This window comes from Crinia signifera, chromosome 8 (assembly GCF_055691185.1).
Source record: "Crinia signifera chromosome 8, ASM5569118v1, whole genome shotgun sequence".
NCBI lineage: Eukaryota > Metazoa > Chordata > Amphibia > Anura > Myobatrachidae > Crinia > Crinia signifera.
The window spans coordinates 104324761-104343774 of record NC_139224.1 but is presented as its reverse complement, the minus strand read 5'-3'; the positions used below and the strand labels follow the sequence as shown (position 1 = coordinate 104343774).

Here is a 19014-nt window from a genome sequence, read left to right as displayed (position 1 = left end):
ATACATGCCTTCCCAATGCCTACTGTACCTATCCTTAGTGTACTAAGTTGCTATTAAGTGTTACAGTGCTATCCAGAGGCATAATGGCTGTTCGGTATCAAGGTGTATCAGTATTAATATTTTTGCTATGTACAAATACAATTATTTTCCTAGCACATAGAATTTTCTTTTATTCTTGTACTAGATCACACGTTCTCATACAACTTGTCATTTATTCAATTATTAAATATAGGGATCGGCGGCAGTGCGGGATGCCAGACGAATTCCGATTTTTTTTTAAAGGGGTGATCTCTTACAAGGCAAAATCACGCTATCATTAGGCTTACATTTTTGTAGTCGAGATATTAGGTAAAGTAGGTATGTACATAACAATATTTCAGATCATTTACAAACCAAATGGTGAAAACTGCAAATTTTTGAATATGAAGAATTTGGAAGCATTTTCATTTTCTTAATGTTGGTTATATCTTTTTATATTTGAATGTCATTTATGACTTAACTGTGTGTTTTAAACAGCCGTGAAACAAGATAAACATTATATCACTGTACTTTAAGATATGATATATATATATATATATATATATATATATATATATATATATATATATATATATATTATTATATAATAGAAGTGAAAACAATCCATAACCACATTCCCAAGGTGACATGTTCCTTCAATCATCAACATAGTTTACCCTTATGTAACAGTGAGAACTTTTTGTATATATTCACCTGCAGTCCTCAAATGTTGATTAACAGGTGATTAACTGTAATTTTCACATGGTTCTAAAATGGTATAAAAGGGAGAAGACAAGATGCCAGGTTACAGCAGAAGACAAAATGAAGTTCTTCATTCTACTTGTGGCTGTCGGGCTCTGCTCTGCTCAGTACAATCCATATCTTAGGTCTGGCAGAACTTCTCTTGTCCACTTGTTTGAATGGCGCTGGGATGACATTGCTGCAGAATGTGAGAGATATCTGGCACCCAATGGATACGGAGGTGTCCAGGTAAGAGCATCATGATTTGTTTTTATTGCTTATTAGAAAGGGATACAGTTAATGGGTGGCATGTACTAAGCCGAAAGTGCGTCAAAACCCCCGTTTTACTGCATTTTCAAATTTACCATACTGTCTGCACCGTCTTCGGCGGGCAGGGTATTGCCACCTTTGGGTGGTGATACCCTATAGAAGCCTATGGGCTTCTATCGCCGCCCACTGCCCGGCGTCCGCACCCCCCACCCCATGCTCCGTGCTGCTCCTCCTCTCCCAGCAGCATGTCACAGCCGGGAATGTCCTTCCGGCTGCAGAGGGAGGAGGAGACGCCGGGGATGCCGCATAGCCCAGCAGGTGACGGAGAGCCCCCGCAAACCACATCACAGGTATCGTGGGGGGGCAATCATTTTAGGTTTTTCACCTATTTGCATCTATTATGTGCTTCATCCAAGTCTTTATTAAATTTAATATTTATTTTCTGCAGGTACATGTACATAATAAAATATTTACTATAACTTTAATACATAAAAACATAGAATTTGATGGCAAATAAGAACCTCCTGGCTATCATTGCCCAATTCTCTTTTTGTTCAACCCTTTTTGATCCTTAATTCTTTGTAAGGATAGCCTTATACCCATCACAAACATGTTTAAACTTTTTTACAGTCTTACCACTTCTGATGGGAGGCTATTCCACGTATGCACTACAATTTCTGTAAAACGAATTTGTCTCAATTTTCCCCTGAACCTACAGTATCTTCTTCCAATTTTGAGGCATGTACTTGAATTCTACTACTTCTCTTCCATTGAAGAATGTTTCCATGCTGTACTTTGTTAACACCCTTGGTATATTTGAAAGTTTCAAGTGCCCACTTACCTGTTTCTACTCCAAACTATAAATATTATGATCTTTTGGTCTTTCCATGTAAGTTTTATGATGTAGACCATGCACCATTTTATTGCCCTTCTTTGTACCGTTTCTAATGTTTGAATATCCAGAACTGGACACACTATTTTAGGTGAGGTCATACAATGACTTATACAGTGTCATTACAGGTTGAGTATCTCTTATCCAAATATCCATTATCCAAATTAATCTGAAAACCATACATTCCAGAAAGTGGGGGAAAAAATGTCTTGCTAAAAGCACTACTGGGGACATTTGTAACAACACTACAGAGGACATGATATGTAACTGGCACTAAATATGTGCAAAACAATGATTGCTTGGCATTCAAATTCATTGCCTGAGATTATACACAAACTTTGTTTCATGTTTTGAAACCTCTTTTTATGCACACATAAAATATATTTGTGTGTATTTCAAGTGTTTGATGTGTTTGTACAATATAAATGCAAGATACCTTAAGATACATCATTGACATATAAAAATATTCTGAAACACGGAGTAATCCATTATCCAAATTTCTTCTGGTCCCAAGCATTTTGGATAAGGGATACTCAACCTGTATTACTTCTTTCTTTTTTGCTGCTGATTCCTCTCCCTGTGCAACAAAGTGACTTCTTTGGATTTTTTTATGGAACCAATTGCATGTTTTTGCAATTTTGACATTAACTGTAGTTGCCATGTTTGTGCCCATTCCTCTAGTCTACCCCTCGTGGTTTATCTACCCCATATTATACTTTTTGTCTCATCAGCAAAAATTCATATATTCCATTTAATGCCACGTGCAATGTAACCACACAAAGATATATATAAAAAAAAAACATTGGTTCTAGTACAAATACCGGTAGTACTCCACTGGTAACTTTCCCCTCCTGTGAATGTACTCCAGTTACTAAAACTCTGTTTCCTATACATCCTTATATTTTATTTGAGGCCATAGACTCCTGCTATGGTCCAGAAAATTAAATAAATGTGTGTAGTTAATTATCTGAATTCGTATAAAACTGATACACATTTTGGACATTATTGCATTTGTTAGGACTTTACTATTGCTTTTAGCCACAGATTTTATGGCATCATTATCATATCCATTTTGAGTAGTATGGTATGAGCAATGACAATTGTACTTTTTCCCTAGATTTTGCATCCTATTACTAAACGCAGGCATAAGTGGTACTCGGGATTAGTGTTATTGTGGTAAAGGAATGTGCACAAAATCACAGATTAAACACAATAATTCATGGCAAGATGCATTGCACAATTTGCTCATATCAGACCTCTGTCCTTTGCTTTTTTACATTAGTTACCATCTGAGTTGCACACACAGGGCCGCCGTCAGGGGTGTGCTATGGGGACTTCTGTCTCGGGCCCTTCCACTCTGACATAGAAGAGAGGGCCAGGGCTGGTCTATCGAAAAGTGCCGCCCACATCTTGTCTCCAGGAGTAGACCCCCGGCAGCTGCATAGCACTGTGTCCCGTCACTGTAGCCAGCAGTGATTGGGCAGCTGCAGCACACTTTCTTTATGTACTCACTGTTTAAATGCTGCTCAGGCAGTGTATGTGCAGCCTTTATGGTCCTGTCAGCAATTCAGTTAGAGAGTCTCCTCTGCACACTGGTCTCCAGCAGCTGAACTCCGTGTCCTGGCACTGTAGGGAAAAAGCAAAAACGAAATTATTCGTTTAAGCCAGGCATGTCCAAACTATGGCTCTCTAGCTGTTGTGAAACTACACATCCCAGCATGCCTTGCAATAGTTTTAGCATTCCCTAATAGCAAAACTGTTGCAAGGCATGATGGGACTTGTAGTTTCACAACAGCTGGAGGGCCATAGTTTGGACATGCCTGGTTTAAGATACACATCGATGGTGGGAAACCATCTGGTTCTCCCCCATCGATGGCAAAACTGTTCGACATTGGCCATAAACCATCGATGATTTCTAATCATCGAGGGTCAATGGCCATCCCTACTTCTGTGACGGAAAAGGCAGCTGAGAAACAAGGTCAGTGGTTGTTATTGAGGGTCACAACTTAAATAAATATATATTGTTTAAGTGGGGGTAGGGGTAAAAGTTATATAGTGAGAGCAGGGGCACAGTTTATATATAGAAATTAATGGGGGTCAGGAAGCACAACTGAAAAATGCAAGGGGGCATGTACCATAGCTTCAGTTACCCCGTTGCCTGCTGCCTGCCTCTTGAACAAAGTGCAGTTGGCAAGCCCCCACGGGACACAGAGAGCCCCCACTTACCGTGCAACGTGATGACATAGCCGCGCCATTGAGCAGACCGCAGAGGATCAGCCATCCAGGGGAGAGCTGCCTAATTTAACAGTCCCGGGCCCCACAATTTCTGATGGCAGGCCTGTGCACACAGCATGCTATACAGATGCCACTGTACTCATGAATATGAAAATATTTAAGGCTTTGCTTGTGTGACTTTCCATAAATACACCACTGTATTTGTTCCCTATATTATAAATAAGTCATATTATACAACAAAAATGTATTCTTATTGCTGTGCACATAATAGACTTACATTTATTTTGGATCTAAACAACTAACTATTTCCTGCACTATGGGGGGGGGGGGGGGGGGGGGTCATTAAACCATCCAACAGGACAACTGGAGTGGAGGTGTTGCCCATTGCAACCAGTCAAATTATAGATACTATAGATATGTTCGGTATGGCATGTTCTTTAAAATGATAGCTAAAATCTAACTACAGTACTTGCTATAGGCAATAACTCCATTTAACTCATTTCAAAAGTTTGTTAAATCTCCCCCTTTTAAAGAAATACTGAAGGTTTTATTGTGTATATTTTACATTTTACAATTGCTTACTTTATGTTATTGCTGTTTTATTACAGGTCTCTCCTCCTAACGAGAACTTGATTATTACCAGTCCCAACAGACCATGGTGGGAGAGATACCAGCCCATCAGCTACAAGCTGTGCAGTCGTTCTGGTACAGAGCAGCAATTCAGAGACATGGTCACCAGATGTAACAATGTTGGGGTATGTCCTTTGGAAAATGCTCTTATTACAGCATGTAGTAAATAAATAATGAATTTAAAAAAGGGATTAACAAGTCAAATAAAAGTTTTGAAAAGTCAGTAACAAAACACCTACTGTATAGTTCTTGCAAAATGAGGATCCATAATCCAGGTCTTTTTCTATGGATAGTAATCGGTGGTTCTCAAACTCTGCCTTTAGAGCTCTACACAGTTCACGCTTTCCCAGTGTCTTTACAGGAGCACTGTGTATCACCAACTGTCACAATTTAGAAATCCACAGACCTTGAAAAAATGAACTGTGTGAGGTCCTGAAGACCAAATTTAAGAACATGTTAATTAGATTAATATTTGTTCCAAATCATCACTGGAATTATTAATCTGTGAATATTACGGAAAACCCATAAGTAGGAGGTCAACGTTTAGAATCTTATTTCACAGCAAATATGGATAACTTTCATTGCAAAAAATGGGTGAAATTTAATAGGATCCAAATTTGTGACTTTTGCAATAAAACGCAAAAACCGTCCGAAATCTCACTCGCACATTTTTTAGGGTGCGATTTCTGGGGGGAAAAAACACACTTTTTGCAGCAAATTCGTACATTTTGAAACAGCGATTTTTATTCACAATTCAATTTGCATCCAGATGTTTTCTCATTATAAAGTATACAACTCGCAAATTTAATGGGATGTGATTTTTGGTAAACTTACTAAAAATCGCAAAAATAGACCAGGTTCTGACCGGCGAATTGACAGAACCATGCACAGATCATTGAGATCTGTGCATGGTTTTGTGTTAAAATGTGTAAAAGATTTTTTTTTTTTAAATGGCGTGGGGTCCCCCCTACTGAGCATAATCAGCCCCGGGCTCGTTGAGCCGGACCTGGTTCCAAAATACAGGTGAGAAAAAGTGTAGGGGTCCTCCTGTATTTCTGAAACTAGCCCAAGACTCTTGGACCGGTCCTGGTTCCAATAATACGGGGGGACAAAAAACTGTGGGTCCCCCATATTTTAGAACAGCTCCAACAGCCTGCAGTGTCATGTCACAGCCAGGGGTCACTTTTTACATAAGGTCCCCCAGCCGTATCATGCTCACCGTGGCTGGTCAGCCCTGGATGGGATACCTGGGGGAGGTAATTGCTACCAATTGTGAGTCATGTGCACTAATGCCATACTGGTCAATCGCCTACATTATTTATTGTCAGTGACTACAAGTTGAAACCAATAGAAAAGGACAGAGCTAGATTGTAATTCTCTTTTTTTGTAAGAACTTAAAGGATATGTAACCAGAATATTTATTCAAGAAGTGTCAAGATCATTAACCCATTGATCTGGTGTAACCCACTTTAGGTAAACATCTATGTTGATGCTATCATCAACCACATGTGTGGAGCTGGAGGTGGCTCAGGCACCAGGTCTACATGTGGAAGCAGTTACAATACTGGCACCCAAAGTTTCCCTGCTGTACCATACTCCAATCTGGATTTTAATGATGCCAAGTGTTCCACTGCAAGTAAAAACATTGAGAACTACAATGACGTTAATCAGGTGAATCATTTTTAACTGTTGTGATACTATTACAAAGGGACTACACAATTGACATAACTAAACTACTTGTTTGATTATATTAATATTTTGCTCTATAGACACATGTATTTTATTAATAATAATAATAATAATAATAATAATAATAATAATAATAATAATAATAATAATCATACAGTTGCATTTTCATTTCTCTGTAATGGTTCTTTTTTTGGAATTATATTTCATATGTGATAAATCAGTTGACAAGAAAATATGTACCCAAATATATTGTTGCCAAAAACCAATGCCTTTAGGTCTCAGGCGACGATGAGGTACTGTAGCAGTAGGACAATTGTATAATTAGTCCATATGATAATTGAACAATTGATGAAATTCTTTTTTTTTTTTTTTTATAAAATAATAGTTAGAAATGAAGCCAGATCATCCAACTATAAGAACATGTAACAAATATGCACATACTGTAACCAAATGCATGATATAAGCATGGCAGTAATGTGTATTACCATTGGCATTATGTACATACTGTAACAGTCATGAACATTGTTAAACAGAAAAAAGACCTATGTATTTATCCATAAAATATATAACTGCATACTTCGTCATTTCTATGAACAATATGGGTATGGTAATGATAGTAATTATGTGCTATTGCGGGTGTTACCAACTCCAAGATGACTAAAGAGAAAATGCATAATACTGCTTAATGGGATCAGTCTGGTTTGTACAAGGTGCTCATATAGAAGCATTTAACCTAAAGGAACATGATACGATAAAAATGTATATATTCCATAGTTTAAAAAAGCATTTTGTACATTTTTCTTTATTGATATTTATTTATTAACAGTTATTTATATAGAGGTGTGGCAAATATATCACCATTGGAAACCAGTGGTAGACTTAGGCGCTAATATACCCTTAAATTTGAAAAAATATTTTTGTAATAATTAATATAACATAATATTAATAAGCAGCAGCTTTAAAAAATGCACTAGTGCCAGTGCAAATGAGTGTCAAGCCAGAGACCAGGTTTAAACCTAGACTCGGAGCTTGCACAAAGTAATACCGATTACCCAAAAGGAAATGTGAAAACTGCGCTCACTTGTGAAAATCCAAATCTGATACACCATGGAGGAGAGCACATGTATAGTAATAGGAATGGAGACTGTTTCAAGAAAAATAATTCATATACTGTACAACTTATTTTTATACATAAAAATATTATTAAACTAGGCAGCCACCTATAAAACCAAAATACAAAATAATAATGAAAAAATAGTAATAATGTATGTGTACACTTTAAGAGCAATGGGTGACATTCTATGGAATGCGATTTGCCTTTTTTTGCGTTAATTAGACAGCAAAATGGCGATATCGCATTTTTCCTTAAAATCGCAAATTTAATGGGATGCGCTAGGGGACTGAAATCGCATATTATGTGCGTTAAGGTATGCGGACTAAAAGTGCGAGATTATTTCGCATTTTTATCGCATCCAGATGTTTTCGTACAGAACAGTATACAACTCGCTTATTTAATGCAATGCGCATTTGCAAATCGCATTTTTTAGGTGTCTAATTAACGGACTTATTTCAGACCAGGGTCTGTTTGGCGAATTAGCCAGAACCCTGCACAGAACGCAATGTTCTGTGCAGGGTTCTGGTGTTAAAAATAACGGTTAAAATAAAATAAAAACGCGCGCAGGGTCCCCTGCCCGAGCATAACCAGCCCCGGACTCACTGAGCCGGTGCTGGTGACATAAAATCAGGGTCCCCGACAAATCGGGGTCCCCTTGATTTCATGAAACCAGCACCAGGCTCAAGGTCCGGCGCTGGTTCCCAAAATACGGGGGACAAAATGACTAGGGGTCCCCCGTATTTTAAGAACCAGCACCGGACACAACCAGCCAGCAGGGTAATGCCCCAGCCGGGGGACACTTATTATATAAGCTCCCGCGGCCAAAGCATTAACCCCCTGGCTGGTCAGCATGGGCAGGGGTCCTGGGGAAGTGGGGACCCCCTCAATGAAGGGGTCCCCCCCCTCCAGGACTTACCAGCCCATGCTGATAGTCCGGGGCTGTCCCCGATGCCCCTGGGCGGTGGGCATCGGGCTGATGGATTGTGTAAAAAAAAGAATAAAAACTATTGTTTTTTACTGGCGAACTATGAGTCCCAGCAAGCCTACCCCGCATGCTGAAACTTGGAGAACCACAAGTCCCAGCATGCGGGGCATTAAAGGGCCCGCTGGCACTTGTAGTTCAACAGTAGAAAAAATAGTTAACAAAAACACACTGACACACTGTAAAATAAAAGTTTAATACACACATAACACACATACACGGATACTTACCTACCTTGAGCCCGTAGGTCGGTCCCTGGATCCTGGGTCCGGGCTCCAGGGCAGAAGAGTCCGGTTCCGGGGCCTTGGTCCTGGTTCCGGGGCTGGTCCTGGGGTTCCGGGGCTCCTGGGCTGAAGAATCCGGGGTCCAGGATCCGAGGTAGTCCCCAGGGGTACCTAAGGAAGCAAATCCTACTCACCTGGTCCCAGGCGACGACCTCGGCATCCTCTCCGGTGACAGCGCTGCTCTCATCTGGTACCCGGCTCGCAGGACTTTGACAGGCGCAGAGATGTTTCCTCCTCGGCGTCTCTGGACAGAATGATTTCTGGCCAATCAGGAGCCGAGAAAGTCGGCTCCTGATTGGCCAGAAATCATTCTGAAAACAGACGCCGAGGAAGGAACATCTCTGCTCTAGATGCGCAGACATGAAAATCGCACATTTTCAGGACTAAAGACAGCGCACCAATTCGCCGCAAATCGCACCTCTTCGCACTTTTCAGCCTCCAAAACGCATCACATTAAATATGCGAATTATGACTGAAAAGTGCGATTTCAAAAAGTGTGATTTGCGGCGATGTGGTGCGCTAAAAAAAGATGCGCATTTAGGTAAAACCATAGAATGTCACCCCATATATCTAAAACATATACAGTATATATGAGGAAGCTTGGTATTCAATGATAATATAAATATACAGCTTTCAATTTTTTTTCTGGAAGGTACTATAAACTTGCTTATAATAAGGATGGATGTTTTGCCAAGTTGTTATCTGTAGTATTGCGGAACACAAAGTTTTTTTGAAAGTAAGTTGGCCACTTTATAAGGGCAAGTAATTCATACTACACCTGTGCTGCCGTGTGATGGAGTCCTGCACCGTGTGGCTGTGGAGTGTCCCGCCTGGAGGAGACTGACGGAAGTAGCCAACTTACTTTAAAAAAAATTGTGTTCGGCAATACTACAAATAACAACTTGGCAAGGGTGTGGTATGGGACTCCGACAGTCGGGATCCCGACAGTCATTATCCCGACGTCGGGATCCCGACTGGCCAGAGTCAGACAGCATGGCGAGTGCAAAAAAGCCCCTTGCGGGCTCGCTGCGCTCGCCACGCTGCGGGCACGGTGGCTCGCTACGCGAGCCACCTATTCTATTCTCCCTCTATGGGGGTCGTGGACCCCCACGAGGTAAAAAAACGGGTGGCCGTCTGCGTTTTGACAGTCGGGATCCCGACGTCGGGTAAATGATTGTCGGGATCCCGACTGTCGGGAGCCCATCCGGCACCCCTTGGCAAAACATCCATCCTTATTATAAGCAAGTTTATAGTACCTTCCAGGCAAAAATTGAAAGCTGTATATTTATATTATCATTGAATACCAAGCTTCCTCATATATATTTTATGTTTTATAAATATTGCTCTTGAAGTGTACACATACATTATTACTATTTTTTCATTACATTTTTTTATTTTGTATTTATAGGTGGCCGCCTAGATTAATAATATTTTTATGTATCAAAATAAATTGTATATGAATTATTTTTCTTGAAACAGTCTCCATTCCTATTACTATACATGTGCTCTCCTCCATGGTGTATCAGATTTGGATTTTCACAAATTAGCACAGTTTTCACATTTCCTTTTGGGTAATCAGTATTTATATAGAGGAAATATATTCCGCAGCGTTTTACAGAGAATATTTGAATATTTACATCAGTGGAGTTTACAATCTATATTCCCCACCACATGTACACGCACACGCAGACATTCTAGGGTTAATTTTGTTAGAAACCAATTCATCTGCCAGTATATTTTTGGATTGTGGGAGGAAACCTGAGTACCTGGAGTAAACCCACACAAGTACGGGGAGAATATACAAACTCAGCACAGTTAGGGCCATGGTGGGAATCAAACACATAACCTCAGTGAGGCAGTAATGCTAACCATTACACCATCCATTCAATCAAGTACAACTTAATCTATTACTGAAGGATACATTTTGTGGCTATTGCCAAAATAATAGTTAATAATTGTTTGCATTATCTTGTTATGGTGAAATAATTTAATAGAACTGGCCTTATGAAGAGCATTGCTATCCTATAGGTGAGAAACTGCCGTCTGGTGAGCCTCCTGGACCTGGCATTGGAGAAGGATTATGTGCGTGGAAAGATTGCTGACTATTTGAACAATCTCATTAGTATTGGAGTGGCAGGATTCAGACTTGATGCTGCGAAGCACATGTGGCCTGGAGACATCCTGGCTATTGTCAACAGACTGAACAACCTGAACACTAAGTGGTTCGCTAGTGGATCTCGTCCCTATATCTTCCAGGAGGTAAGAAGTGGCACACTAAATAATAAATACATGAATTTAGGATTATTTTCCATTTTTTTTAGTTTGCATATAGAAGTGAAAAAAGAGAGATACGTAAAATATAAACATTAAATGACATGATTTGTCTACATAATTTTGTGATAGCAGAATTTTGCAGTGCACAGGCCACGTCACAAAGGTACAAATGGCCCAATTCAGGTTGGCTCGGTAAGCTGCGGACATCAGAGCTGAGACGACGCCATTCTGAATACCCGCCCCCCCATCAGGGATTCCCCTCGGTGACTTGCAAGGGGATGTGTAACGAAAAACACATCCACTCGCATGCTTCTGCTGCAGGAGAAATCAAATGATTTTTCTTGCCGTCTCAAATAGAAGTCAGTGAAAACTGACTTTTATTGGCATGCACCTGGACCAGGGCCGGATTATAATGGAGGCACAAGGGGTCAGTGCCCCTGGGCCCCCCATTAGCTAGGGGCCCTCTGTGGTTGGCATGCTTTTTTTTTTTTTTTTTTTTAGCCACAGGTTTTGTGCATGGGAGAGGGGTAGTGCTGCAGCTTCACCTATCTGCCAATGTGACAATGATTAATGGTGCTGAGCATCAGGAGCCAAGGCACACTGATTGCACAAGTGTGCAGTGCATTACTGGGAGTTGACTAAGTCCCATGAGACTTTGCACAAGAGGGCAGAGGCTGAGAGGTTTGTGATGAGCTCTGATTAGTGCAGCTTAGTCATGGGAGGGTTTTTAATCAAAGGCAGCACTAGGACTGTGAGGTCTCCTACAGAGTAAGTTGCAATGGGACAAACACAGGCTTTTCATATGGTATGTATTTATGTGTGAGTGTGTGTATGTATATATATATATATATATATATATATATATATATATATATATATATGCAGTTACCCATTGACCAAGTTTATACTGCCTTTACTCTGTGTTTTGACAGTGTAATATTCTCCCATGCAGTGTGCAGCCAGTAATGACAAGTGCAAGGGGCCCCCCCTAGCTAAAGTACCCCGGGCCCCCCGAATGCTTAATCTGGCACTAGCCTGGACATAGATGGGGCAGGTGGCTGGCATCCTGTGGCGTCAGTTGCCCACTCCCCCGTGTACCCATGGGAGTGCCATGTTTTCATAGGGATGCCGAAAAAAACACTGGGTGTTCCCATTGGCTAGCCCCCATTTCCATCACCGTCCGCCCCCGGCCATACCCTGCAACGAGCAGCCAGGCGAATATGTGACTCAATGAGGCAGTTCATTGCTGACATTTGCACAGCAACATACAGTTACCAAGCTTGCACATGCGCAGACCCCCAAATATCAGAATGGGGTTAAATTTGCCCCGTTCTGAATAAACCTGAATAAGGCCCAAAGTTCCAGCAATGTATGCAACGTTAACATATTACCATTCAAATATTGTATAAAATAATAACATTTCTGAAAATGACAAATACATGTGTATTTATGGTAATTTACCTGAAGAAAGTTATTCTAACATAGAGACTATGTCAGAATAGCTGGATTTGATTGTGGTCAGAGAAAGATTTGCACACCTCTTCTCGCAGCATGGTGTAGATAATATGATCCTTAGAAATTCTTCTGGGATGCAATACTACCTCATGCACCTAAGGTGAATTAGAACCCATTCACAAATTGTACAAATGGTTGCACTGCGATATCAGTTAAAGCAGCTCAGTAAAAAAAAGGCAAAATTTAATGTGGTTAAATGATCGTAATAATATATGATATGTGTAATAAAATAAAGGGGGAAAAAAGGGTGAAGAAAGAAGAAAAGAAAAGAAGAAAAAGCAGTACTTGTGTAGTTTCATGGCGGCAGTTATGTAGTTAGCGTAGTATCCCTGTCAGAATCAGCGTAGTGTTCCCGCGGTCAGCGTAGTCAGCTAACTCATGTAGTTTCACAGCGGCAGTTACGTAGTCAGTGTAGTGTCCCTGTCAGAATCAGTGTAGTGTTCCTGCAGACAGCGTAGTCAGCATACTCAGCTTGTGTCTGCGACTGTGTGTATGTTCACGTCTAACCGGAGCTTAGGCAGTTAGCGTAGTCAGTCAGCGTTACGTAGTTAGCATAGTCAGTCAGTGTTCTGTCAGCGCTTATTACATTGTGTGGGAACCATTGATAAATTTTCACCTGCCTGACAAGACAGGTGTGAATGTGTTCCTGAAACACCCCCACTATCCACGTCAGTCTGAAGCCTGGTGAACGCAGCGAGCCCCATGAGGGGACGCGATACATGTCCTCCCGACCTGTTCATACCCCCACTATCTACATCGGCGTGGAGTCGGCTTGTGGCGAGCACAGCAAGCCACCAAGTCTGAAGCCTGGTGCGCACAGCAAGCACCGCGAGGGGATGCAGATTACTTGATGTGTGTTCGGTGTCCTCTCGCGGGGCGTGCTGCGCTCACCACACTTTGTAAAATCAACTCCACACCGACGTGGATAGTGGGGCTATGAGCCAAACGGGAGGAAGTATACCTGAATCGGACACCGGCAGGGTGGCCGTAACCTGCCACACAAATTACTGAGACGGACAAGCGTATGAGACGCTCATGCGTCTCACGCAGATGGAGCGGCTCTCCGCTGGCACCTGCATGATAACCTCTCCGCCGGTGTCCACCAGCATTGGGGATCTGGTGGTTACCGGCGCTGTTTGAGAGGCCCTCACTAGGCTTGCCAGGGAAATAAGACGGGCAGCTCGCGGGGACAGTACGGTGACCAGAAGCGGAACTCTGGGAGGCAATAGAGTCATCTGCCGCCGGGCTCCTGCTCCCAAGGGGGAACCTCTCCTCCCCTGATTCAGTCAATTGAAAGCCGCCGATATCGCTTCACTGGCTGACTTCTCCTCCTAGTACATAACATACATACACACACATACATACATATATACATACATACATATATACATACATACATATATACATACATACATACATACATACATACATATATTTAGATAAGGTGGTATGTGTGTGTGTGTGTTGGGGGGGGGGGGGGGGTGGCACCAATTTTATCTTGCCTCCGGGCAACTGGAATGAACTTGCGCCACTGACGGTGACTACACTGCCAGATGCGGACACTACGCTGACTACGCATGGCTGCCACTGAGACAGTACGCTAACTATGCTAGGCTGATGTTGGGCTACACTGACAGCATAGAGTAGCCTGCCGCCATGAAACTACAGAAGTACCGAAAAAGCAAAGCACCTAAAAAAAAAAATGAGAGTACATTCAAAAGAAATAGCTTACTCTCATTTTATATTTTAAGGTACTTTGCTTTTTCTTCTTTTCTTTTCGTTTTTTTTTACCTTTTATTTTCTTTGTTTTATTACCCTTATCATATATATTAGCACTCATTGAACCAGATTCCACTTACAAATTGGTTGTCCCTTCGTACTTTACAAAATTATTCAAAACAAATACCAACACTGCTCTAGTTCACAGATATACGCCCAAATACAGTATCGATGCAGCTCAATTCAGGGTCCAGAAATTACTGTACAGTAGGTCAGTTATAAAGTATACTTTGGTTCTGTATATATATATATATATATATATATATATATATATATATATATATATATACTGTACTATCCAAATAAAAAATGAAGATTCATTTTTTTCAGGAGGATTTGTAATAAAAGCAGTGGCAATGTTGATTTTCAGCTTAAGTCAATTTTCTGAGACCTTTGTCAAGGCACTATGCAGTCAAGAAAAACCAACACCTTCTTCATACATATATTAACATAACATATACGCCAAGCCTGGCAGCTAAAATTTCATGGGAACCCTTGTAAAAATAATTAAGTTCTTTCCAAATAGTCCACTTAGTATTTCATGTTGCACAGTGTAATTGCTATACAAACTCCGTACATTAAAAAAAAAAAAAAGTATGAAGCCTAAAACTGGAAGAGGATCTTCCACATCCTGTTTTCAATCAACACAGTGTCACCATATTTAAAAGAGAGGAGTCTCCTTTTTACAAAAATGTCACCCCTTAGTGATTATTTTTTTAATGACCTGTGAGAATTAGGCAAGAAGGTCCAGCACTGTAGCAACATTAGAAGGACCAGAAAGTGGGAGAAAAATGACCAATCTTCAAAATACTGTCATCTACACACTCAGGTTCAGAGTTCACTCTTCCAAATTAAACAAGTCATACACTACAGAAAATGTTAAGTTATCCTAAGATCGGGGATCTAATGCATGCATCTATCCCATCCTGGCTATGTAAACTCAGCAGTGTACTCATTTGATGCTGTAATGGTTTGTCATGGTGCAGATTTACTAAAACAGACACATGGATATGTTGCCTGTAGCAACCAATCAGAACCTGTCTATCATTTCCTATGGCAAAAATGATAGCTATAATCTGATTGCTATGGGTTTTCATTTTTAGGAACTAAATCTACTCCCTAATTGGTTTACCATATTATTCCTACCCATTTAACACATTCCATTCATACTGGTGATGTCAGCCCCCCCCCCCCCCCACGCCCACATCACTGGGCGATTCCCATGGGTGATTTGCATATGCACAACATCGGCCCCCATGCGAACGAACGGGTCATGCGGACAGACCTGAATAATGTCCAAAATGTGTGTGTGAAATTTATGTTATGCGACTAATTCATACAAATTCTGAAATTGATGTTAGAATGTGACCAATATGGAAAGTGACAGAATAGGTTTAGTATAGGAGTGAAAAAAGTTCTAAATGGGTTAAACAGCAAAAGATGTATTTTTCTGGCAGGTGATTGATCTTGGTGGAGAACCCATTACTTCTAGCCAGTATTTTGGAAATGGATGTGTAACAGAATTCAAATATGGAGCCAAACTTGGAAATGTCATTCGCAAGTGGAATGGAGAGAAGCTGTCATACCTAAAGTAAGTCCAGGGTACATTGTAATAGTTTGATGTACAGCATTCAACATTTTATGTTACAATATTTATTAACTTTCTTATCCAGGAACTGGGGAGAAGGCTGGGGATTCATGCAAAGTAATAGAGCCTTGGTGTTTGTAGACAACCATGATAACCAAAGAGGTCATGGTGCTGGAGGAGCCTCCATCCTCACCTTTTTTGATGCTCGGTAAGATGACTCTCTAAACAAATAACTAACTGTTGATTTTGTTGTTTGTAGTATTTACTATTTCATATTTCTGCAGCTTGTACAAAATGGGAGTTGGCTTTATGTTGGCACATCCCTATGGACAAACACGTGTAATGTCAAGTTATCGCTGGAATAGAAACTTTGTGAATGGACAGGTAAATAAATGATTTGCGTTTAATATAATTTCCTTTCTATGTAAGAGTGTATTTGTTCTATCCGTTCCTACAGTGTACCAAAGATTCATCCGAGCGGAATATCACTTCTTTGGACAATCTGAAAAAAGTTACCATCACTTGCCTGGGATATATTGCCCATAGTATAGTTAAAGCCGTGCATTTAAACAAAACTTGTACATTTTATGGTTAATTGGTTCTAACCACTTCTCTATAGGATGCGAATGACTGGATTGGGCCACCTGCCAATTCTGATATGTCAACTAAATCAGTGACCATTAACGCAGACTCTACGTGTGGCAATGACTGGGTGTGTGAACACAGATGGCGCCAGATTAAGTGAGTGCTTTAAGTGTATATAACTTGGTGAGCTGTACCCCATATAGCTCTTTTTTGAAGCTATAGATTTATACAGAAGGTTCTTTAGTATTCGTTTATGGGTTGTAGCAAGAATGTTCTTTTTGTTTTTAGAAACATGGTCATCTTCCGTAACACAGTTAATGGCCAAGGACTCACAAACTGGTGGGATAATGGAGGAAACCAGATTGCTTTTGGCCGTGGAAATAGAGGATATATCATCTTCAATAATGAGACCTCGTGAGTGATGTTGCTGCTCAATATGTACCTGCATGTTAGAACATGATCAATATCTCTGCAATACTTTAATGAATGGTTTTCTACCATGACTATGTACAATTCTTTGGACCACTATACTCTGCTATTTTTCCTTAGAATAAACAGAATTCTGCTACCTTTTACAAGTCAACCTGCTATTAACATATTCAGCCCCTACTGAACCTTGGATCTGTACCTAATTCCTACATTTAATCTGGACTGCAAGAATTTACTTAATAAAATGGATTAGCATTGACCTGAGAGCCCATTGTTTATACATTACATTGACATTTCTTGTAACTCTCATGATATTTATTGCTGCAGGTTTTGAAGTATTGGATTTTTTTTTCTTGTTCTAAGGATCTGTTTATAATCTGTCTTTAATTTTGCATTGCAGAATATATTGTTCAATGCTTCTTTTTTTTAAGTCTTAATCAAAAGACTACAAGATTCATTAATGTTACCTTACTATTTCAGGAACATGGATGTCACTTTGAACACTGGACTTCCTGCTGGCACATACTGTGATGTCATCTCTGGGCAGAAAGAAGGCACACGTTGTACTGGTACACAGATAACTGTTGGCAGCAATGGCTCAGCTCGTTTCACAATCAGCAGTTCAGCTGCAGACCCATTCATTGCCATCCATGTCAATGCCAAGTTGTAATTACAGTAGTTGATAGATGACTATCACTAATAAAGTCATTCATAACAGTCAATTTAAGTTAGTCTTATTTTCCTAATAGCTTTATATATTCACAGAACCATGTACAGTAAGTTACAATGAACCAAATTAAGTTGCTGCCTCAGACACAAAGTCTTAGGTGACAGCAAAAATATAATTAATAATAGAGAAAGGTGGAGCTCACCTGCAAGGATACAGATTCTAACATCTGCTGGTCTCCAAAAAAAGGTCTGCCCTCTTAACCCTTTGAGTGGTGGGTTTTGCTGGGGCAGGACAAACCTACCAGGGCAGGTTTGTCCTGCCCCAGCAAAACCCACCACAGAAAGCTGGAAGCCGCCCCCCCCCCCCCCCTCGCCTCCACTCCGGTGTTAGTATGCCGGAGCTTCCCTGCTGCTGCTCTCACCCCAGCCTATGCCGCCTGTCACATTCAGCAGTGACGTCGGTGGCAGGCTGGGGGATGTTCGCGGCTCGGGAGTACTCGGGTGCCTGAGCGCTCCCGAGTCCCTCCGAGCCTGGCCGACTATACCCGAGCCTGCCGCCGACGTCACTGTAAAATGAGTGACGGGCTGGCTGGCGGGTCAGGGAAGCTCCGGCGTACTAATCGCCGGAGCAAAGGTACTGGGGGGACTGGAGTTGGTGACGGGGGTGTGCTGTAGAGGTGCTGCGCCAGTGGTGCACACCTGGACACCACTGGCGCGCACCTATTGTATAATAGTGGTATGCCCGGAGATTTTCCGGGACAGCCCACTGCGGCAGCGCAGCTGAGCCCGGAAAATCTCCGGGCATACCACTCAAGTGGTTAATGGAAGTATGAACACAAGGGGGATGTCAGACCTGCGCTTGATTGAATTCATACCGTATGTGTGTGGATAAATTGTAAACTGCACATAAACACAATGCACCTGTGGGTTGCGCATAAACACAATGCACCTATGGATAGCGTATGCAGAAGTGATCTATATAACAAATGTAATGACACTTAATATATTGTGCAAGCAAGTTATTTGCATATGGTCTCAAAAATTGGTCACAATGCCAAAATTCTATTAGAGTTCATTTATACAAAACTGGTACATACCAGAGAAATCTTTATTTTTTAATGTAAAGAATAAGTAAAGAAAAGGGGCATAAAGCTGCCATGCTGTCTTAAAGATCCTTTACATAAAAAAACCTGCATTACATTACATAATGTTACCTGTATTACTCTGGACATTATGACTGATGTGATATATAAGAAACCATGGCTTGACAAAAACTCCAATAAAGGAGTTGAAACGTTGCAGGATCCATTGTTGCAGTTT

At 40.9% G+C, this 19014-nt stretch overlaps 1 protein-coding gene across 1 annotated transcript; it reads left to right on the top strand.

Annotated features, from left to right (window-relative positions):
• Positions 1 to 818: 818 nt before the first annotated feature.
• Positions 819 to 17734, top strand: LOC146027062 (pancreatic alpha-amylase-like). Its single transcript, XM_083158065.1, has 10 exons — positions 819 to 1008; positions 4765 to 4911; positions 6260 to 6457; positions 10884 to 11114; positions 15881 to 16014; positions 16097 to 16219; positions 16296 to 16395; positions 16631 to 16752; positions 16885 to 17010; positions 17506 to 17734. The coding sequence occupies exons 1-10, from the start codon at positions 841 to 843 to the stop codon at positions 17693 to 17695; spliced, it is 1539 nt and encodes a 512-aa protein (XP_083014191.1). The 5' UTR covers positions 819 to 840; the 3' UTR covers positions 17696 to 17734.
• The last annotated feature ends 1280 nt before the right edge of the window (positions 17735 to 19014 follow it).